The sequence below is a fragment of the Pogoniulus pusillus genome, chromosome 3, assembly GCF_015220805.1.
Source record: "Pogoniulus pusillus isolate bPogPus1 chromosome 3, bPogPus1.pri, whole genome shotgun sequence".
Taxonomy (NCBI): domain Eukaryota; kingdom Metazoa; phylum Chordata; class Aves; order Piciformes; family Lybiidae; genus Pogoniulus; species Pogoniulus pusillus.
In genome coordinates, this window is record NC_087266.1 from 27,649,368 (window position 1) to 27,673,815 (window position 24,448).

Here is a 24,448-nt window from a genome sequence, read left to right on the forward strand (position 1 = left end):
ACAAGCAAATTATGCTTATCAGCGTGATGTATGCTGCGATATTCTGAAGATCAGGTTGAGCCACATCCACTTGTAAGTAGCTTTGCAAGGTCCCAAGTTCAGTTAAATGCATGAGTAAGTCATTGCGTAGTTGGAATGGGCCTGATTTACCTGTCAGGACCAGCACCACTGAATAGACTTCGGTTACACAGAGGTGAAAGAAAAAGACAAACAAGTCCTACTACTTGTTGAAATGTTTCACTGTTGCTAAATAAGATATAATCAGAAGTAGAGAGCTACAAGAGAAATGAATGAAGGTCCATGCAATAAATGCAGGGGGAAAGAAAAACGTCACACTATTGGAAGTGTCCAGCTAAAAAGGAAGTTAAAATACAACAAACACCTGGTAAAAATAAGCACCTTTCTTGTAGTTAAAATCAAAATAGGTATATCATTAAGGACATTAATTTAAATGCTTTGTAGTTGAGACATTGAAGCATTACATTACAGGGTTTGGACACAAATTAATCTTTGTGAAAATGCTGAGATCATTGAAACCATTTGAACAAAGTGCAGAAGTGATTCTCAAGCATGTTTTGCTATTACAGCTAGCTCTTGGCTATGTTGTGCAACACCTTCCTGGTATATTTGACAGCAAAAGTATAGTTAAATTCTCACATAATTAGAGGAGCATTAAGTAGGTTCACAAAGTAAACAATCTGAGTGACATAACCTTGCCGACCTCAGAACTGTGGAGCTGATGAAACATGTTCCAAAATAACAGGAATTTGTCTGGTGACTTCACCAAATTTTGTGACAGTTTCTTAAACAGCCTTATTTCTCAAAATTCATACAGTCAGTGGGATCACCATACACTTAAGAAACATTTCTGTGTACTAATTTCCCCATTTTATCCTGTCTCTCTTGATGGAGTTTCTAAAGGTCCCTGTCCTACCCATCTCTATTAGAAGTGCCTAGCACAGGTGCAGCAAGTGTTTTTTTTCTGTGAATTGTATCTGAAACTTGAATGGGCAGCTTTAGGCACAAGTTGACCTGGCAGACTTGCTCCACTCCTCTGCTTTTCTCTTACAGGTATCATGAAATGTCCTCTGGAAATTCCAGGAATGAGATAAGGCTTGGTCTACAGGAAAGTGTTGCTGTCCATGCAGGAGAGTTGGAAGTAGATGATCTTTAAGGTCTCCTCCAACCCAAACCATTCTATGATTCTGTAATTCTATAATTTTATGACTACAGCTCTTAGGCCCTTGAGCATCAGTCAGAACTGGGAGACAGTACAAAGGGAGGGCCACAAGAAATCACATTCCAGATCTGCACCACAATTCAGTCTGTAACTACAACTTGTGGTGAGGTCGCAGAACTGGCACCTGACCCTAGGCCACAGGCAAGAACCTCAACTGACTCAGGTGGGATGAGAGCTCATTCTCACTCATCTGAAAGTTCATTCTTACCTGTGAGCTGATAGGGACTTCCTGGTCCAGAAGAGCTTCCTGGTGAGTTGGGATAGCTGATGCTGTTAGGTGACTGGGAAAACATGTGGCTGGGTGATGATGAAAAAGGGGTGCATGGAGGATGCTGAAAAGAATCAGGATAAGTAGCATTGTGTGGCATCAGAGGCTCACTGTGCAGAGAAGTGTTTCGAAACTTGGCGAGGAGGCTGAGGTGAGGGTTAAACTCACTGTGTCTTGGAACAAGTACAGGAGGCAGGACTGAAAATAAAAACAAGAGCAGAAAGAAACCTGGTTAAAATTGCACTCTTGAAAGCATATCTCTTTGTAAGTTAAAAAAGGCATAACCCATGCTGCCCAGATTTTGCTGCCTCTATACAAGCCACTGACGGGTAGCAAAACTTTTCCAAAAACAAGCATCAAAAGCTCATTCTTCAATTCCCTTTTTCCAGACTTGGCGGCCAATTGCAGCAACCCCATATGCAAAATATGGACTCCATCCTGAAGAGGAAGGTACAACAGAATTCATGGGTATGACATGTGCAGTCTTTTTACAGAAATGCAAGTAGCAGATTTCTTCCTCTCAAAATGTCATATTGCCTCCTTCCTGAAAGACTGAACATGTCAGGAGTTTGCTAAATATTATCACCAGGATTTGCCAAAACCACAGCCAAGTTTAATTACAATTAACACGCTCCACAATATAATGCATATTTTATTGCCAGTGTTCTCAGATGGGCAAAAGGAAGCACAGATCTGAAGCGAGACACCAGATTTAAAAGGTTTTCAGGTATTTGAAAATGCTGCCAGCCAGACAGTGGAATCTTTAAAAGGAAATGTAAATGGAAATTCAAATATTGCCACAATATTAATTTGGCTCTTGCAATACAGTTAGAAAAGATCTAACATGAGGAGGCAAATGTCAATGCCTGGGAGTTCAGACACAAAAAAAAAAAAAAAAAAAAAAAGAGAGAGAGAAATTAAATTCAGAAAACTGAAACTAAATTCATCCCTGCAGAAACTGGTCTCGTAGAAGATACTGCCTCTCTTCACAAACTCTCATCACTTATATCTCATATTTCCAGTGCTGTTAACACCACTGCTGCATTAAGAAATCTCAAGTTGACACAAATTATTTTGGATTCTGACATGTCAGGATTGAGAGCAGAATTGGAGTCAGAACACTTCAGAACACCCCAACTAGAGACTTATCTATGAAGATAGAGTCCCCTGGCTAGAGCACAAAGAGACTTGCTAAACTGTTCTGCATATGAGAGCTCAACCAGAGGCTTTAGTTGGATCCCTCATGGTATTTGGGGGCAAAATAACACCTACAATAGGCAATTCAAGTATCCCAACATTTCTTTATTAGTTACTAGCTCAAATAGTGCCTGATTGTCTTAGTTAAGGCCTCAAACACAGGTAGAGAGAATGAATCCCCAGTTGCTATCGTGTAAATCTAAAAGCCACCAGTGAAGATAAGAGGCAATCTGAGTTATTGTGACAAGCATGGATTGTCCCAACGCTGAAAACAATTTGACAGTCATTTTATTCATTGTCCTAGAGTTCCTCTGGCCTAAAACCTAGCAGCACACAACCTTTCAGTCCATTCTCACTAGTTTAGGGAAACAAACAGCAATGTGCTTAATGAGAAGAGGCTGTAGGAACACCCTCCTTGGAATGTACTCTCAGTGCACATTGATTGTTCAGAGAATTGGGGCAGTTTAAGCAGGAGGAGGGACAAGTGTCTGGTACCGATAGCATGTTTATAACTTCTTACCTGATGTAGCACTACATGTAGCAGGGGCAGGGTCAAATCTTGCTCCTGCCCACTGGCATATACCATTTGGGAACTTAACCAATCACTCATGAACTGAATAACTGAGCCCTAAAATCTTATGAAAGATCAGTCTAGTGGCAGAAGGTTCACTGAGAAAGTCACCTTCTTACCTGCCTAGAAACACAAGGCATTGGAATACCTGTTAAAAGACTATGTGTAGGCAAGTCTGTGGCCCAACGCAGTTCTAATGAGCTTCTGGACAGCAGAAGGATGATGCTCTGGAGACTCTCTTTCTGCCTCTGATATGCCCCCTACCTGTGGGATGATGAGTTTGTTGTCATCCTCTTAAATCCTTTGATAAAGAAAGATATTTCTACATCTTCACTACTTCTTTAGCTTTTTTGTTTTCTTAGACTCTCCAATTAGGACTCATGGAAGACATACAGGTATTCACATCTGAGATGCATTGCCCAGTCCCTCAGAGATATCTTCACAGAGAAATAAGACTCTTTCACTGCCCTATATTAGGACACAAGCAGTACCACCACTGCAGATGTGGCTTTGGTGAGCTGGTCACACCATGCTCCTGTGAGAAGCTCCAGACTGTGAGCTGCTGCTGCTGCTTTATGAGTTTACCTCTGCTGCTCCATGAAACTGCTATGTTTGCAGGTCTACTGCTGCTCAGCCAGCTCTGACCAGCAGCCTTAGAAAGCAGGGAACTGGTGATCGCTTGGTACTCAGCAGAGGTGCTGAGCTAGGAACAGCTGTGTTAGAGCTGTGTCATACAGCACTGGGAAGGTGGCATCTCACTGTGAAGGAAGCACCTTTCTGCACCCTTGTGAGAGCTCAACACAACATCTGTATATGAAAGCTGAGAATCTGGATGAGAACAGAACTTGCCAGGGAAAGCCTCTGACTCGCCCTGATTGAGTCAGCAAGAGGAATTTTCAAGCCTTGAACTCCTTCCCAGCTCTGGTCAGAGTATTCTTAACTTCTGCTCTGCTGTACGGTTTTTGCCACCTCACTCAGTATTTCCACTGACTGCTCTGTGGCTGCCTAGAGGGCTGTGGTGGTGAGGAATTCAGCTATTTTAGTGTCTGTGGCTAAAAATTCCCAAGAGCGCCTTGTTCTTTGCTTTCTTCACTTTCCAGGGCTCAACCACTCTGAAGGAAGTGTAACCAGAGGCATGGGACCTGCCTGTCTTCATTATTTACTAGCATTGTCTCTCCCAGGACTCCTTTTCTCCTACCTGCTGTTCTCCACTTAGAGTAGGGGTGGATGGCTCCTTCTATGCACGTCCAAGTGCTGACAATCTTTGTTGAACTGAAAACAAATATGATCATGTTCCGAGTCCTGCCATCATCTTTCCTGCACTAGGCTTTCTCCTGCTCCCTTTACCCACAACAGTTCTTGCTGGAAACCTGGCCATGCCCAGAGCCTGTGACTTCAGGTGCTACAGCAAGCAAACCATCCACCTCTTAGTTTAATTTCAGGTACATCATCTGCACTGTGATGTCTCATGTATCAGCCTATCTGCAGAGTTTACTACATTTGGAGAACTATCCTCTGATGAGATGCACCTATTCCCTATGGCAATGACCACTCACAAATACCAGACTCACAGCCGACAGATCATCAAGTGGTCTTTTAAGTGGGAGGCTACCACGTCTTGGTCCCACTTGGGCTTGACAATCAGTTAGTCTAAGTCAAAAGTTCATTGAGTCTTCTGTTGTCTACAGCAGTGGTGCACACTAGAGTACCCAATATCCTCACATGAATGATTTAATACAAAAATAACAGAGTGGGTGTTTAAGCAGCTTCTGTATTTTTCTGAAATGACAGTTCCTCCTGACAATAAACCGTTCAAAATTCTCACCAGCGGAGGAGGAGCACCCAATTGGGAAGCAAAGCCTAAACACCACACCTATCTCCTTTAGGCTGTGTGACCTAGCCCCTCTCCATAGTGGGATGTTGCACAAACAGTGAAAATATTTGCTGCTTTTTTTCTAAACAGCACCTGTTCTCAGCAGACCTGAGAAGAAATCTGCTGGGGACACTGGTAGCAGCAAAAAAGCTACACATCATCAGTGCAGTATTGATCAGCATAGACTAGGATGTGGCTGGATATTCTGTGGGGGCAATGACATGCCTGACTCTCAGGCAAGAGCTTAAAGCTGCTTTCTGATAAGAGAGGTTTACTGATCTGCCAAACCATTAGAAGAAAAAGATGGGGCCCTCTCATCTTTGACATGATTTATTCAGTCTGAATAAAAGTTGACAGTTCTGGTCACAGAGTGGTTGACTCAGCAAGAGAGACTGCAGTGATGGAAAGTGAGGTCCAAAAGGATGGACAATTGTATGAAAAGAATACTACCTTGTAGATTATAAAAAACCCACACTGATGACTAATTTCATGGGTGGATTCTTTAGCTCCAGAAGATGAGACTCAGAGAATCTCACATAAGCCTAAGATCACCAAAGCCAAGATGCAGATTTCCTGTAGTCAAAAGAGAAGTGTTGTTTAAACACACTGGCGCCTAGATCAGTCACTCCCAGCCTTTTCTGTGATGATCTCACTGCTACCACTTTTTCCTGGAGCTCATTCCTTCTCTTGCCTCACCACCACCTCCTTGCAGTACTGCCTTCTAATAGCCTCAGAACTGTAGCTGCATTACTGCCACTTGTAGTGACATAAGCTACCTCTTCTTGCTATCACAGCACATCCGAATAGATTGCACATTGTGTCATTGATGCACCTCACCTTTAGCAAGGAGGTGATTCATTTGTGAACTTCGACTTCTAAGCTGTCCCTGTAAGAAGAGCCAAAGGGGTGAATACAGCAGCCTGAGTCCTGTGGAGAACTGGCACAGCACAGCTTGTACCCTTGCACCTGTTCTCACTTAACAACTCCGAAACAAGGCGGTCACGTCCAAAGCCTTTCATATGGGCTAACATCTGCACCCTTAGAACTGCAAATCTGTGTGAGTTCATATGGGTCAAAGCTATGCCTGGGAGCATGCTATCAACTTAGTAATACTCAGACCTTCACCTTGGCCTAGTCTCATGCACGAGTATAGATGTAGCAAGAGCGCTTCTCACACAAACAAGGTGAATCCTTCCAAAGTTTCAGAGTCAGAACAAGCAGCCATTTAGCAGCTGCTGGACTATCCTAGTGGTAGCATTTGTTAGCTGGCACAGAAGAGATCAGAAGATTGAAGTTGAAAACAGCACTGTGAGGTGCCGTCAGCTACAATTTTAAGGAGATTCCATTAACTACACTGGAGTTACACTAGAAGAAAAAAAAGACACTGATGACTGCAGCCTGAAAAGAGAAAGATACACAAACCAGGATATTTTATGAGCATCTTTTCTTAAATTCTTCAGGAGTTTATTTTAGCAAGGCAGGAGATCAGCTCTTCCCACTGAAAACTGTTGACAACAAGCACCACTCACTGCAGCTGTAAAATTTTAGTTGTGACAATGTTTACAGCAATTCAGATAATGCTTCAGAACTACAGCTCCACTGCAGTGGAAGGTCTATCAGAAAATGGAGCAGCCCTTGTTATGTAACAAATGTTAACAAATGTCTTTCCCTTATTTCATCTGTGTCAAGAGAAACATCCCACAGTTCACTTATCTGATCCTAATGTCACCTCAGAGTAAAGTTCATGCCAGACAAAGAGTAATCACAGAATAGTAAGTATACACTTACCAACTGTATCCATTAGTAAATTAAATTACTGTGATTTTTGGCAGCAAGAGGGAGCTAGGTTAGACATTAGAAATCATTCTGAACTGTAAGGATGGCAAAGCAATAGATTCACTTGCTTGAGGAGGTTGTGGAGCCCCTATCACATGGGATTTTTAGTGCTCATTAGAAATAGACCTGTCAGGAATGTATTTGGTAATTTGTCTTGGTAAGGGCAGAGAAGAGGATGACTGCTCAAGATCTCTGCCAGCCCTGCTTTTTAAGATCCCTATAGAAGTCAATACAGAACACTATAATTTTTTAACAGTCGTTTTATTGACACAAAGCCCAATTAAATTACCAATCCCTGAGGTTGTAAGTTTTCAGTGCAGAGCAAGAACAGTCTAAAGATGACTGTCAGGGGGAAAATTCAGAGCTTTATGGGAACTTGGGGGACTTACTTCACATAAATTGCCCATGTAGGTAAGTGAATGCCACTGAAGGCAGGCCACCAGGCATTTCAGGAAGAATCAACTGAATTGGTTTCCTATTCACAGCAAAATAAGCCATCTTACTCCAACTACAGGTGTTAAAAAAGGGAGCTAGTGGCATATTTTTCCTGGTTTCAGACGTGAAGCTAGCCAGGGTGCTGTGTCTAGAATGGTGCCTAGACTTCATGCAAATGGACAACAGTTTTCAAGGGGAGGGTTCAGAGGCCAGCCAGCATCCAAGCCCACGGAGAAGAAGCTCTCTTTCAGCACCCTGGACAACATCCCAGCTCCTTCATGAGGCCGATGGGATGTAGACCCCATGGGGCAAGGTGCTTGTATTCCATTCTTACTCCTGGTTGCTGGAGCTGTGATGTCAGCGAGCAGAGAAAGACCCAGGATCCTTCTAACAAATGGAGCCTACCTTTTCATATTTCAAAGTACTGCTTGTTAGGATGCACCAAGCCTATACCTTCCAGTGCAAGAGATAATAGGGATGTGAATCATTTGTAGATGAAATAATTACCTGGAGTTTCCACCCGTCGGTAATGGTAGGGATTAATACACACTTCTTTCTGTTTTGACCCAAATGGGAACTCACAACATTCCAGTGGTTTCAATTCATGGTGAGACTGTAAATCAGGCCAGCGCCACACTCTGCAGTATATGACGTGGGGAAGCCCCTTGCGGTGAGACACCTGCAGTCGCCCATCTAAGGAACGTGGGATCGTCACACATTTACTGGGCTGACCTGGGCAGCTCAGAGCCCTTTCCAGTTCTTCCATGGCACCTTTTTTCTTCTTTAACTTCTTCACCAGAGAATCAACAGCTTTTTCTGCCCACTTTTCTTCCTCATCTCCTTGTTTCCAGCCCAGCAGCCTTTTCACTGCAGGGCTGGTGAAGGAGAACAAGGAACTGATAGGGGTGCTGGAGTGCATAAGAAGCAGAGATCACACACGAGTGTCAACAGAAGCACAAACTGCTCTCCTGCCTTTGCAAGGCTTGCACTGAGTTTCCACAATATTGAGATGGATGCTTTCTTCAAGGAAAGGTTTTTCCACACATATGTTTTTGTAGTCTTAGGCACTGGTTGCAAGTAGTTCAGCAGGGTGGGTCTCAGAATTCAGAAACATCAAGAAACTGCTGCTGAAGCCTGGAATAACAATACAGTACATAGTTAGGCTTCACACACTCCTTTCGTTGTTCCTTCAATAACATCTTTTGAAAGATAAAAAATCAAAATATGTAATTAATTTTCAATGGATTTCTGACTGGGGTTTTTTGCTACTTATTTTAGGTTCAAGATCTTCTTCCCCACTACCTGCCACACTCTATAATTTTAGAGCTGGACATAGAAATCACCAAGTGTCCAGTCACCTCAGTTTGTGTTTGAGTTCAATGCACCAGAGGGTTGGGGTTCTATTTACTGCAAAGGAAAATGTAAGCATGTTTCACCCTGGAAGCTGTGGGTTCAGCTCAAGTATCTTATAAGAAATTAAATCCATAATTTCAAATTTTGTGGAAGTAATGAGTAGGCATTTTTCTGATTTCAACTCCCTCTCTGCCCCTCCAATCTTGCTCTGATGTCAGAAGTTGAATAATATTAACTGCAAAGTTAATTTAAAATTCAAAGACATTAATTTCATTTAGTGTCTTTGAAAGACCTGTCCCTGTTCTTTGAGCTTATTTTAATTTTCTCACATGCAAGAGAAAATTCTTGTTTGCCTAGTCAGTCTGTTTTGTACTCTTCAATAACTCACAGGTTTTTGGATGTGGCCTGTGCTGGATGGATACCCAATTATTTCTGCTATGATTTGCTACCTTTGACAAAGTCCAATGAAAAGGGTTTAGTTCTTCCTTTTTTGTTTTGTTTTCCCAGTTTGATTTTTTTGTTTTTCTTTATCTTTTTTTAAATTATTATTATTTTAAATGTAACTGAAGCCAGTCTAATGTCAGCTGAAAATTACTTATTTCCACTGGCTGGAACTTTGAGGAAAAAAAAACTTGCATGTCAAGCTATTTACTGTTTTAAATATGCTTCATGGACCCTGAATGCATACAAAGTCCAAAGGTCTGAATTACACAGAGGACACTTAAAGAAGGAGGGGGGGCAGCTTCTAAATGGGTGCCTCCACAGAAGCATCTCTATGACCACCTCACTCCACCCTTGTGGAAGAACTTGGGTCCTTCTTGCCCACTGCCAGTAAAGGTCTGGACGTAATCCTCAGCACTGCTTATATACAGCCACTGAAGAGAGAGAGACAATTCCAGGTGGTGGGAGCAGCAGGGCTCCACAAACCATACCCTTCTGCAGTTTCCTTAAATGTGCAGCTCTCATAAGAGTTCAAAGGGCACCTGGGAGACACCAAGTACAGCCACCAGTACAACACAATGAGACATAAGGCCCCTCTCAAAGACTGGTTCCCCAGCATAGTCTGATACCCTTAGCACTACATAGCACTGGAGCATGCTGCAGGGAAAGTACACCTGGCCCAGGGCATCAGAGCTTCTTAGGCAACTTGCAGTGTTTGCTGAGGACCAGTGACTGCCCTGAGCTATTTTCCTCCAAGCCCTCCTGTTCTGTTCTCTACACATTCCTCTGACTAACTGCTGTTACCCTTTACGGTGCCCAGCACCCTGAGAAATGAAGATACATGTAAACACAAGGCCAGGTTGGATGGGGCTTTCAGCAACTTGATCTAATGGAAGGTGTCACTGTCCATGATAGGGGCACTGGATGAACTTTAAGTCTCTTCCAACTTAAACCATTCTATGACTCTGAGCTCTATGCTAAGAATATTTTCCCCTTCTTCCACAAGAACAGGAAAGATGAGGGCAGGGGCTCAAACTTCCAAAAGCCTCCCACAGTTAGGTAGATGAAAACATCTGACCCCACAGAAAAGAAAGCATAAAAGCAACTCTTTGGCATGTCACAATCCCCAGAAGCAGCTGCTATTCACAGAATCACAGAGCTGTAGGGGTTGGAAGATCATCTAGTTCAACTCCTGCCAAAGTAGGTTCATCTAGGGCAAGCCACACAGGAACACACCGAGGCAGGTTTTGAAAATCTTCAGAGAAGGAGTCTCCACAACCTCACTGGAAAGCATTTTGCAGTGCTCCATCCACCTCACAGTAAAGAAGTTCCTCCTCACATTGTAGTGGAACTTACTGTATTCCTCTTTGTATCCATTGTCCCTCACCCTATCAGTGGGCATCAGTGAAAAAAAGACTTGACCATTTTTCTTGACATCCACCCAAAAAGTACTTGTAAACACTAATCAGATCTCCTCTCAGCTTTCTCTTCTCCAGGCAAAACACCCCAGGTCTCTCAACCTTTCCCCATAAGAGAGATGCTCTAATCCCTTAATCATCCTCGTAGCCTCTCTGTTAAACTTTCTCCCATTGTTCCCTGTCTCTCTTGAACTAGGGAGCCCAGACCTGGACACATACTCCCGATGAGGCCTCACAAGTGTAGGATATTGCCCCAAGAGATTTATATTCCATGCACCAGTGAACAGGAGGCTGAATGAAAATATGAACAGAGGGACTATAAAATGGTAATCAAGAGCAGGCATTCACCACGGCATTGAACTTTTGGTTTACACAATTTCTACATTATCAGTCTATGTGTACATTGAGCTGTCCTCAACTGCCAAAAGAGGACAGCTCTTGACAGAGCATAGCATAAACCCCCTCAGTTGTTGTACCATTCAACAAGCAAAGATCAGTTCCACAGAACTGTCCATACTTGTATTATCTTGCAAAGAGAAACTTCAGATTCCAGATTTCTTTCCCTCATTCTGTAAGTGAAAGTTTAATGACTGGATAGTTACTAACACCTTTTAGTCAAAATTGAAGCCTATTACAAACACTTAGAAGGTACATGTGAGAATAAATTAAGTTCAGCATGATTTATCTCAGGAAGAATCCCTCAAGCTATTTGTAAAACATAATGTGGATAGAATTTAAGCAGGCAGTCTCCAGTCTTTGAGGAAGCAGGCTCAGCCTACAAAACCTAGTGCCAGCTCTGCTCTAGGCACGTCATGCTGTGAGATGCCTAGAGGTCTGTTTCTCACTGCCCTGGTGAGAACCTGGAAAAGATCCACCACTACACTGTTGTCATTGCTTGGTGGCATCAAACCCCATCCATGGGCAAGAAAATGAAACAGTGTCTGGATCCCTGCAGTCAGCCCTGAAAGCAGCAACAGGAAGCCAGGAAAGCCTGGGATGAAAGCCCACAGGACCAGTAGTGGTGTAAACATCCTTGCTCCATGCTGAAAGAGAAAACGGTTCACGCTTCTTATCTGAGGGGGTCTGCTGGGTGTTAGTGTGTGTAAACAACTGCTTCTGATAAGTTAATGCAACATTACAATCGTCAGATATGAAAACACACATGTTCACGTAGAAGTATTGTCCTGAGATTTTCTTTTCCATTTTGACCAAGGTTTTAAATAAACACATTAATCTCCTTCAGTCAAATTAAATAACTCAACAGTGACATCAGTATGAGTCCGAGCACTATTGTTGCTAGTGGGAGAGTCGCCAAGACTATGTGTATAAAAGCAAAAGCTGTGCTTTGCAGACCATGTGATCTAGTCTCAGATAAGTACATTGCACAATTTCCTACTGTTCTCCCTCCAGTTTCTTCTAAAATCTTTTTTTCCCCCAAATTCAACTGACGTACAAAATGTAAAAGGTATTAAATAAACCAAACAGCTTTCAAATAATATTATCAGAACATCCTTGTTTAATGTTATTAAATTCTTAATAAGGCATACCATTCAGCAGAGCCATGTTGCTAGGCTTAGATACTCCATTATGACATACCTGGCTGTCACTCTGATCCAAGGCTGTAACGGCAGAGATGTCAGTTTATGGTTCAATTTTAACAACAGTCTTTCAGGACAGCAGCTGCTTAAGTTGTAAGCTTTTCTTTAACAGGCAACCTGCCTACCCAGATGGAAACTTCCAACATTTCATGTTTCAAAACCACATGTGATGTATTTTCTGTGCCGATGATCCAACATCCATCATTTCAGAGTGGTAGAGAGGAAAGAAGTTCTACAGTTTAAATCAGTAACCTCCCAACATGCATCAAACCCTAGGCCATAGCATGATGGAAGTTCTGGTCTGATCACCTTGATCTTCCTCAGTGACAGTATAATGTGCTACTGTATCAGGCAGGCATCACTCAGGGTACATCCCTAACATGATTTCCCCCTCTGGCACCGCAAGGAAGGCTTTGTTCATCTGTCAGGTAAGTGAGTGGTCAACACCAAACATGGTCAATCTTCCATGCTATAAATCTCTATTCCATCATTGAGTTTAGTCTAAGGTCTGATGTTTGCTTTAGAGAAGAGGTAGGAGATATATGGCACATAAGCATGAGCCTATCCTTTTGTTTCTGCAGTCACCCTCAAATTCATTAATAACTACTGAGAAAAATGTGTGTACAGGGCATGGACCACTCCACCCAAAAGTAAACATCTACCAAAAAAAAGTAGCAAAATCAGGCACTGTATACAGTTAATGCTGGGGAAGATAAGTCTCAGCTCAAGCCTTAATGACTCCTAGGCTGAGATCCAGCAACATGGGCATGAAGTGGAAGGGACTGCGATGCTTTCTCCTGCCCCAAGCCTGTTTTACATTTTCCACCAACTAGCTTGAAGGTCCTTAGGTCAACAGGAGAAATATGTTCCTCCAGCAACTTCCTTGCAGCAATTTTCACTATCTTATAGAAGAGCCTGACACACACATCAAGAGCAGAGATAAACAGAGGAAACACTATCACTGTGGACTTATTCTTTTCTAACCAGAGTGAGAACCTACTGAAGTCAGTAAAAGGGGTTCCAGAGCTCATGGAAATTGAACATGCCCTTACATGTGAGACACAGTCTCACATGGCAGCATTCTGGCACCTCCACTATGGACCAGTTTTGGGAAATTTAGATTTCATTTAATGTAAAAAGGATCCACTGTGTCAGGGAAGACTCATATCACCCCTCAGAGGAATGCTCGTGCAGGTCAATACACTGATAAAGGTCCCTCCAATTCAACTTCCATGGGCCCAGCAGGGCAATTGTACCAGTCCTCATTACGTTGCACTTAAAGATGTATGCAGAAGTCAAAAAAGAAAGCTGTAAGGATGCTAATGAAAACAGACCTAAAACACAGTCATGTAAAAGCATAGAGTCCAGCCTTCCCCAAGAGTGTATCTGTGCACATGTGTGTAGGCACAAGTGCATCCAGATGTGTGTATGCATCTGGTCTCAGACTAAAGCTCCAGGAGGCTGCCTCCACTCAAGATGCCTGCCTCTTGCCTCCACTAACTGAACCCTGAGAGGTGTCAATGTCAGTCTCAAAAAAGGATGACATCATCAGTCTTGGTGTCACTGCAACAGTAATGCCACAAAGAGTGATTTCTCAGAGGGCTGTCTAGACATAGGTTGTGCAGTTCTTGGAGATGCGCACGGGTGAAAAACAGTAGTGAGACAACTATAGTTAGGAGTCTGCCACTTGGTGACAAAATCACAACAGAACTGGAAGACAGACAATTATTTCAGCCAAACAACATAATAGGGAATGCTGTGAACATGCACTTGGTTAACTTATTTTTATCTAGTACTGATTGGGTTACTTCTACCTACTATGAAACAGAGAAGCTTGTGAGTTTCTTCAGTGTAACTGAGTATCGATTTGGTTTCAGATGTGTCCAGCTGACAGCAGTGAGTATGTACCTGGGGCTGGAAAGAACTCCCTGAGTCACATTGTCACCGCCACTCACTATAAGAATCTTCCACACTTTAGCAGGGGAGAGTTCTAAAATAACCAACCAAACGAACAATAGCAGGTTTACAAATATTTTTGTCTCAAGTGAGCAAGGAATCTCTAACAAACTTGCCCTGCGCCTGCTCCCACACCCTGAGCACGAAGCACCAATCCTGGCAATAGGGTTTTGCAGGCACAGCAGATCAAAGCCAGGCAGAAAGGTTTCACACAGACATTCACTCCAGAAGAGCGATGTGGAAGTGTGTGCCTGAACTGCACAGCTACCACTGCTGCCGTTCCACTAACCAGCTCATGGCTCAGGAACAGTGGCCACATGATAACTCAGACTCATGTAAATCACTTGTAAAGATTCACATTCCACTCATGGCACCCATGACATGCTTTGAGATCCTCCAGGGCTTCTTCTTGTGCCTGGGACCTGCTAGACAAGGGTACTGTTATGAACCTATCTGAAACCACTGTCTTTTGCAGCCAAAAAAACATGGTATGTGAATCATCCATTACAAAGTTACCAAGTTCTTCCCCAACCACAGAACATACACCTAGGGTTTTAATTAAATAGAATTGTAAAGAAGGTCATTCTATTTTTTTCAAGAAATTAAATTTCTTTGTTGTTTGACCCTGGACTGCTCTAATTGAGAACAGCTGCAATGATAGGAGCTAAAGTACTTGAGACTCAAATTTATCCATGTTTCACACAGCCCTGGCAACATCTCATTATTTATTCCAAAAGTTTTAAAAGAATAATTCAACTTCTCAAACTCATTTTCTCATTTGTTTTCAAGTATGTTCTGAAAGACCTTTTACCTTGAAGTTTATGTGAAATCATACATATCAAACTGTAAATCTCACAGCACTTCATGACTCTCTGGCCATTTGTCTGCACCGTGGAGTCTCCACTGAATTCACTGCCTCTCATATAAAATAAGGACAAAATTTGATGCCAGTACCAAATAATTTCTCTGAGCTTACAGAATCACTCAAGTATTACCTTGTCTGCTCAGCACTGTACAGCTTCTATTAACAAGCTGACAGTTGGACTTCATGATCTTAAAGATCTTTGTCACATTAATGATTCTACAACTCTATGAATAGCATATTCACATTTGATATAGGGAAATATTCAAGTATAAAAGCTGCACACCTTAACACAGCCACATAGATTTCTACAGCCCAAGCACTTTTGGATGTGTTTAAGATATGCAAATTCCATTGCAAAAGAAAATTAAGTACCCAGCTCACTTTTGGTATGCTTATGATGACTGACTAAAAATGGATGTACCAATTCCTGCAGTGGAGCCACTCTAAGTGAGCACATCAACAGATATTTCAACAAAGCTTCTTTAAGGGAGAATAGAGGGGCATGGACATGCTAACAGTACCTCAAACATGTTGCAAGCAGAATAGGGGTAATCTGTCTTTCATGTCCACTTGAAGGAAGACGGAGAGCATATGAACAGAATAGCTATGTGTTGAGATAGCTATTGCTGCTCAAGGTCTGTAAGTGCAGCTTACACACCTTTCATCAAGAATGATTGTGCTGGCCTTGGAGAGGAAGAAGGGACTGGAAAACCCTTTGAGATGAGCCCTTCCAACCCTATGTCCCTTTCTCTGATGATGCAAAAGAGCTCCTCTCCTCAGATATAGCACCAAGCAAATATAACTACACTGGTTTTAGCCCCTGAGCTACTAGCATCCTGCTGCTCAGTGGAAACCCAAAACAGAGGGCTGAACGTTCTCAATGATTTTTGCCTCTGAAAAGCTCCCACAATATTTGAAGACATCCCATAAAATTACCACATGCAAAATCAGTGCAAAAATATAAAGCAAGATCAATTTATCACCATGATCCCTCTTTGACTGCACTTCTATCCTTAATATTAATTTTTAAAGGAAACCAGCAACTGATGCTTATAGGGAGTGAACTGTGCTGTGTTCCCTGGCTAGGCCACATTGAAGTTTCAGAGATGAGTTCCCACAGGGACCCATTCTCATCTCTGCCCCACACCCAGCTCCCTACAGGCAGGAGGAAGACGCTTTCACCCACTCTGCCTTACCCCTTCCTGTGACTGCCTTCCTTAGGCTGAGGTGGCCATCTCTGAGGAAGAGACCCTTTTTCAGCTGCCTTCCTCTTGCAGCACCAGAAGTTAAAGAGCACATGTGTCATGGGATGTATTTGAGGGAGATGGCAGGAGGCAGTGGGATATGATGAGGAAGTGCATCAACCTGCCCTGGAAAGTCAAAATATCTTCTTGTGGCTCTGGCTATCCCCATTTTATAGACAGTTGGTCCTGCATTCCTCACATACCCACCATTCCCAGAGAAACTCTAGTGAAGCCCATCAGTGTTTCTAAAAATGGAACAGCTAGAAATATGCAAAAAATAGAACTCCTTCTTTTAAAATAAGTGCTGACTTGTCTCTAACACAAAGCATGCAGCCGAGTGCCTCCAGAACAAACACTTCACAAAGGAAGAAGAGGACTAGAAAAGAATTTCAGCTTCATTGCTGGCCTAAAGTTTATAGCCACACTAATCGGATCTTCTAATCCTCATTATCAATCACTAGGATTCTTGGATCCATTCCCAAATACCCGTTTTAGGAAAAGGATTTGCTTAGAGTTGCATGTTAAGAATGTTGTGAATAAGGATGCATCTAAAGAACAATTACTTCACCAAGCATGTGGTCCTCAAGCCTGATGAGAACTTATCCTGAAAGTTTAGCGTCTTAAGTTGTTAGAAAGGAATGCACTCTTGGAGCTCTGGTTGTGTATTTATAGTGCACACAGGAGAAAATGCTAAAGCAAATGTTCTTCTTGTGTTGTTTGGTAGCACATCACATCTACCTAACAAGAGATCCGAGGGCCAGCTGGTGAGGTTCAGCACAGTGATGAACGCCTTCATTTCCTGAGGCAATACACAGAACTGATAGGAAACTGTCTCCCACCAGCAGATCTACAAGTTCCAATCCTGGTGATGCAAACTCTGGTGCCTGGCTCTCTCCACACGAGAGTTGCATCTCATGTTTTGAGATCTGATGCCTAGTTGTGCCAGGTATAGAATCATAGAATGCTCCAGGCCAGAAAGGACCTCTAGAATTCATCTAGTCTGGCACCCCTGCAGTCAGAAGGGACATCCCCACTAGACCAGGTCACCCAGGGCCCTGTCAAGCCTCACCCTGAATGTCTCCAGAGAATGGGCCTCAACCACCTCCTCGGGCAACCTGTTCCAGTTCTCCACCACCCTCATAGTAAAGAACTTGTTCCTAACATCCAATCTAAATCTGCTCTTCTCAAGCTTGAACCCATTGCCCCTAATGTATCTAATGTCACTAAGTCAGAGATAACCTGTGACACCAGGAGCTAGCTGAGGAGCCCGTTGCCTCTAGGCATCCCATGCTGACAAGCCACCCCTCTTGCTGTAGCCTGGCACAAAGACTCCACGTCTAACACCCAAGATACCAGAGAGAAACATCTGGGAGGTCTGCCTGAAGATTTACTTAGTTATGATGTTAACACATCAGACATCTTTTGCAGCTTTGGCAAATGAAATACAGCTCAACAGATTATATAGACCATCAATAAAACACTCTAAAGGAAAATCTTCTGGAAGTTCTTTCTCTCTGACTGCTGGCCACCTCTCCTCCCTCCCAGATGAGAAAGCCTGGCTGAGTGCATATAGAGGGATAAGTTTCATACACAAAAAGCTTTCCATATACATCATGTTAGCAGTTTTCCATGGAATTACATTAGCATTTCATTGTGTTCAAACCATATCACATTCAAATGTGTTTTTCCTAAAAGGCTTTCATTGTAAATCACTGTGGGAAATTGCTAATGCAATAAGATTGACATATAGGTTTTCCTGCATGAACATCCGCAGTAATCTGTGCTAATTGAGCCCTCAAGTGGCTTGTGAAACCCTGCGGGGGGGGGAAGGGTGGAGCATCCACAGGGCCCACATCTTGGAGGTCTGTGAAAAAGAAAGAGTGTGGAGGACAGGTAAGCGCTAATATTAGTGTGGTTTATCCATGTAAAGACCAGATTCAGTGGCAAAGATTGCCTTGGACGAGGGACCACTTCTCCCAAGCAATAGCACTGAGAAATTTTCCATGAAAAATATCTGGATATGCTTGGATTCTCTATGGAAGTTATTTCACAACAGGGCTAAAAACACAAGGAGCAGGAACTTGTCTGTCTAGTTTTCTCCTGTGGGGGAAAAGGAGGAGACAGCTGGCCATTCCCAGTAACTTCAGCTGAAGATGAGGGTGCTCAGCTTCTCTGCAAATCAGAACACAAATTTATGAGATTTGACAGGATTCACTTGACCCTGTAAGTAGAAAACAAAGGCTAGATTCTCTTTAAACAAGTAAGATGACATGCCACGCTAACAATCAGCTGCAGAAAACACTGAGCAAAAAACAGAAATAGCCTCCTGAGTCAAAACATTCTCTTCTGCAAACTTACCCCAGAAGTACAGGGAATACTCCATCTCTCCATGGCTATTTTTCCCCTTCCTTTCCCCTCCTAGCCCCATGAAGCCTCTCCAGCCTAAGAGTCCCAGGGAGGTTACCACCAAGAAGGCTTCATTCCTGCATCAGTTCTACAGGACACATAGCAAGGACAGGCATGGGAGATGCAGGCTACTGCCTCAAAAAGGAATTAATTTTGGTTTCTCTATTCTAGATGTCCCTGCGGAGTTCTCATGCCTTGTGTGAAGTAATTCAAGATCTGTTGAGAGAGAAATAAATTAGCTACCTCACATGTGCTGCAGGGTAAGAAACTACATGTTGGCATTGGAGCCAGAGTAATTTGACAGAGACAAGTTGGATTGGATAGGCCAGGCCAGCAAGTAACCATAAGGGAGTCTTGAAAAGCCACATTAACTGTTTGTGCCTCCAGCCAGCTTTGCATGTACTGGGTAGCATGTAGGAGGATCTCATCCTGCCACAGGCTTCTGGGTGTATTGCTTTCCCTGAGGTGCCTCTATTTCTGCATCTATCATACAGGTACACTGATGAGAAAAGCACTGTGAACTCTCTTGATGAGGAACACTGCACAAGAGTGCTTAGAAAAGACAAGAAAACCTGAACACAAAAAAAATTAAGTATTGCTGAAATGTATTGACCTGAGCAGCGGGGTTATTTGTGTTTTAAAGGATTCTTCATTACATGGAACTTTGCTATCAGCAGACACCACTTCTCCACTTTTTGGAAAGGGTAACTCTAGTGCCAGCTCTCTGCCTGCTGTTCTTCACAGTATGCTGCATGATCAAGTACATCACCAGCAACAAACACTGAGTAACTGTCATCAGCAAATGGCCAATCGGGCTCCTATTGTAGCCAGGTAATGAGGGTGAAAGGAAGCCTGAAGCAGAACAAAATGTAATGACCCAAGGGTCTGTTAATTTTCTTTCCTAGTCAGTTCTTTCAGGGGATGGTGAGTTTCAAGCCAATAGCTTTGATGAACTCTGAAAGAGGGGAACGTTTTCAAAGCCTAAACAAAGACTAGGCATACTGAGAGACTCCAGAACAGAAGTCTGCATGAACACGTTTCAGAAAGAAAAGCAAAAGAAGCAGTATTTTGGCAGGGGTCGTGCTGACTGGGAGCAGAACGTAGGTGGGAGAAAAGAGCTCCTTGGGAAACAAGAGGTCACGGTATCAAGCTGGAAGGTTGCCACAGTGTGGACTAATGCTTTGGCAGCTGCAAACAAAAGGAGAGAGCAATGTAAGAAGTAGCATGAAGAAAAAGCATCAAGAAACACCTGGGAGTAGCAAGACCTGTGAGAAAACTGAAGAGGAAAAGATGATGCTAAGTTTGGCAGAAGTGATGACAGCGATGCTGCTATCAAAGAAAAAGACTGTGTAGGAAACAAATTCTGTACAGAAGGATGTGGGAAAGATAAGGTCTTTCTGATCAGAAACACACCTCAGTCTTAATGCTGTCTCAGGAAAACAGAGATTGATTATCAGATCTTCTTTTTTGTTCTTTTGTGTAGAGGTGACTGCGTAATCTGTCAGATCAGCTCCACTTCGTGTCCATCTCCACTGTGTCCTTGCTGTGCCCTTGTCCAAAGGAGCTGAACCTCATCCTTACATCTGTCTAAGGTGTTGTAATAGTTCTTGCAGAAACCTACAAGTTGTCCTGTAGAACAATCTGTCTAAAAATCACAGGTATCTACACGAAACTTGGGCAGATAATGTTTCACCTGCTCTGATTTAAACACATGCAAGTATTAGTCAGGATCTGTCTGGGCTCTGATCCCACAGTTTATTATTCACCCATCTGCAGAAGCACAGCATGGTTTTCAGATGCTATAATAAATACACAGGGCCCTTGCCTCTTTAATTCACCTCTTCATCTGTAAAATCCCCACAGTATTAACCATTCAAACATTACAGAAAAAAATATAAGATTGGAAATAATTTGGGATATTTTTGAAAAATTAATTTCATTACATTGCATTCAGAGTTTAATGCTTCCTAACAACAAATGTTCTCAAATATAGTAATAGCATGGCAATACTTCTCTCAAATTGTCATTGTTATTACCATCTTTTGCTATTAATGTTCAATAACACTAATGATTCTTTGTACCTGCCTGCAGCAGGAAATAAGGCAGTCTACCAGAACAACCTTTACTATGTACATTTTTGCTATGCTGTTTGCAGTTAAAATATTTATGATGGTTTTCTTTCCTTTCTTCCCCATCTCTGTAATTATTGTTTGTGAGGGGTATATTACACAGCAAATGGCATCTTTGTACAGTTCCACTACATATATATGTTGGTTTGGTTTTTTTTTTCCCAGCAGATTACCCAGAGCACATATATTATTTCCTTTCTGGCTTCCCCTATTCTGTTAAATTTCTCTGAAACAGGGTGCCTAGTACTGTTGATGATGGAATTACTGTTAGCCAGTATCAGCACCAGTGATAAACTCTAGCTAGTGTTTTGGTTAGAGGTCACTTGCAATTAGTAGTCATTGTCCTCTGAATTTAACAATGGAAAAATAAAACTTTATAGAGACAGGTTAGCCTAGCTATCAAAATTACAGCACTTCAGCATTCAGGAGGGAGGATTATATGACACGCTATCTCCTGGGCTGATAACAGCAGATACCTAAGGACTTAAACGTGAGACGCCAAAATTCTGTAAAAGAATAAAAGGAGAGAAAGGAGGATTAACTGTTCAGATGTTACGTGATACTTTATACTGACATTTCTACACCTTTGTTTTAATGAGCTGGACCTCGTCTTCTACCCACTGAAGACAACATGGAGTGGCACTACTACCAATTTCCATGACAGCAGCTTCCAAATCCAAGGTGCTAGCCAACTCCTTTATGCACACGTTCACCTTCTGCAGATATCTGGCATGTGTGTGTGTGTGTCCCTTGGCCTTGACCAAGTGTGCCAACAGAGTATTAACACTCAACTTCTTCACAAAACTGTGCAGTTGACAGCTTTGTGTACATTTGTTTCAGTTACTGCACATAAATAAAAGATTCTATCCCACGCTTGTGTCAATTTACAAACTCTGACTATCATCAGGATCTGTGGTAGAATACATTTGACCCTTGTTCCAGTTTTTTTTTTTTTTTTTTGCAGAATTGCTGTTTACCAGCTTAGGTGCAAGTTAACAAGGCAAAGAATAAAATGTTTTCCAGTTCATCACAAAGGACGAACAAGAATAGGAACTGCTGCCAAACTACATGATGTCTTTCTTGATACAATCCACTGTATGTGTATTTCTGGACATATTTATTTAACTTGCTCTGTCAAATTAACTCAAAAACAAACAAACACATACACAAAAAAAAAACCAAATAAAACACAAAAAACAAATAACAAAACATATCACCAGTCTCTGCTTTAAATTCTAACAGGAAGCAAACATGAACAAGACGAACACTGGTACTTATCAAATCTGAAAGAAGGGAGTTGTCTGGCTGGATTAAAACGGATGAGGTTTGTTTGAATGATAACATTTCTCCTACCATTGCTGAGAGGGAGAATTCTGCAGCACTTTCTTCAACTTATGCTCCTGAAGATGAGATTATTCCTATCACACACACATATGCATATATAGAGATGTACATTTTCAAATGCTAGAGATACAAAGTACTGAAACTTGCATTACCTGCAGTGTCCTTCCTAAAACACTGTAAACTCGAACACGTTCCCAAACTGTGCACATCATTTCCCACTTCTGCCGAGTGAATGTTCATTCACTGAAAAGCTAACCATTCTGAGCATAAAATCCTTTTCACTTACTTATAAAACACAAGTAATTAATTAACAATGTGCATTTGTGTGCACATGTCCATGTGCATGTCATTTATTTTTATTCCCACTAATGCCTCTTTTAAAGCAGACCTAACTAGCACACATAAATTCACCCATAAAATCAAAGCAGGAAAACACAGAGTTATGGCACTATATCGGAATTGTCACAAATGTAACAAACTTCGAGTTCCCTCCACTTGTGAGCTGCCGAGGCATAGAGATAACATTACAACAATTCAGAACTTGCCATATCGAGGGCTATTGTTCCTGGAAATGTTAGTTACTTGCTAGCAAGCAACGTTAGCTAAAAAAAAGAAGAAGAAAAAAAAGAGAGAGTCCCTGATTAGAATATAAACCCAAATCCCAGCAATTTTGCTCCGTTTAGCTTGGGAGCATGTCCAGGAGCGGGATTTCTTGAACAGAAAATAACCTCTGAAAGGAAAAGTATTTCCAAACATGTCATGTGGGTTTTTGTTGGCTTTGGTGTCTTTTTTTTTACTCCTACTTAAATGAGAAGGAAAGAAACCCTAACAGCGGGAAGACTTGTCAGCGTTTAGCCATCCATAAAACTGTTTTTCCCTCGCACTCCTCCTTTCGCTTGCAGCCCTGGCGTCAGTTTGTCTCATCTCGCTGCTGCCCTAGCCCCAACCCCCGCCCGCACACCGCCCCAGCTCAGCGGGGCCGCGGCCAGCAGTCGCGGGGACGGACACCAGCCCGGGGCGCCGCGGCGGCTGCCCCGCCGGGAGCACAGGGAGATGCTGCGGCCCGCCGCCGCCCAGGTACGCGACTCAGCACGGAGAAGGATGCGGAACAGCCCGGCGGGACGTTTGAGACTGCGGGACTGTCCCCCTTCCTCCCTGTCCCCCGTCCTCTCACTCCGCCCTTCACGGGACGCAGCCGGGAGCCCCGGCTCTTACCTGCCAGCGGGCGCGGGCTGGGGTCTCGTCGCGCCTTGGGCGGGAGCGGAGCTGCAGCTGCGCGGCGGCGGCGGCGGGGCCAGGGCGCAGCGGCAGCGGCAGCAGCAGCGGCAGCAGCAGCCCCGGCCGGCGTCAGTCAGGCGGGAGCCGCCAGGCTGTATTAGTGCGCCGGGCTGGACCGCGGCCAGCAGCGCCGCTGCCGCTGGCCCGCCCCTGCGCCCCCCCCGCCACGCCGCCCCGCGCCCTCTCACACAGGCACCGACAGACAGACTCTCGGGGTGCGCCCATCTGCACCCGCCAGTTCTGTGCACCGCGCTACAGGCTGCCCCCTCTCCTGTCCTCATCGCCGCCACAGGCGCCGAGCTCCCCCCTTCACGGACACGGTCACCCCCTCCACAGAGTTCACCTCCCGGCACAGAAGCGCACCGCACACACACTCCCGCACACATATACTGCTGACACACCTCAAACCCGTCACACGCACACATGCTCACACTTGCCCCCAGCCCAGGGTCCCGCGGGACGGCAGCCACCTCAGGCGCCGCCATTTCTCCGCCCCGCAGCTCCCCGCTGAGGGAGCTCCCCGACCCCTGCCCTGTCCGACGCAGCCCGAGCCCCAGCGCGACGCTGGCGACAGAGACCAAGCCTGGAGCTGTGGGAGGTCGATGAGACTCTTGGATGTGACCGCAGGGGCCGTCCCTGGGCAAAGGCTGTGCCCGGTGCCTCCACTACCAGCTCTTTGCCTGTGGCCCCTGATACATGTCTGTGAGCTCTGAACACCACAAGTTTGACACAGTGGCCAAACAAGACACGGGGCAACTTCACTTCTGTCTTGCAGCACTCCGGGTGATTGCTGACCTGACTTTCGGACCAAGTGATAAATTTCGTCTGTGGGCAGAGACTGGAAAGATGCCCCTCTGGAGTGGGTGACAACGGTAGATGGATGCGCGGTCCAGGGTGCGCTTCCTACAGCAGACTGTGCAAAGGGCACCAGCTTTCCTGAAGCCTGCCCCCAGCTTCTCTGCCTGGACCCCACACCAGGGCTATCACCAGTACGGG

The 24,448-nt window shown here is 43.7% G+C and overlaps 1 protein-coding gene across 4 annotated transcripts in view; it reads right to left on the reverse strand.

Annotated features, from left to right (window-relative positions):
* Nucleotides 1–23,508, reverse strand: part of SMAD9 (SMAD family member 9) — a 37,728-nt gene extending 14,220 nt beyond the window's left edge. For 3 of the 4 annotated variants that reach the window (XM_064173232.1, XM_064173226.1, XM_064173206.1), the window contains exons 1-3: nucleotides 23,390–23,508; nucleotides 7,928–8,554; nucleotides 1,449–1,706 (exon numbers count right to left, since the gene is read on the reverse strand). In XM_064173232.1, the coding sequence (XP_064029302.1) occupies nucleotides 1,449–1,706; nucleotides 7,928–8,339 (670 nt within the window). In that variant the 5' untranslated portion in view covers nucleotides 8,340–8,554; nucleotides 23,390–23,508. Of the gene's footprint in view, nucleotides 1–1,448; nucleotides 1,707–7,927; nucleotides 8,555–22,326; nucleotides 22,410–23,389 lie in introns of those variants that run through there. The other variant, XM_064173216.1, reaches the window with a different exon arrangement.
* Between the last annotated feature and the right edge of the window lie 940 nt (nucleotides 23,509–24,448).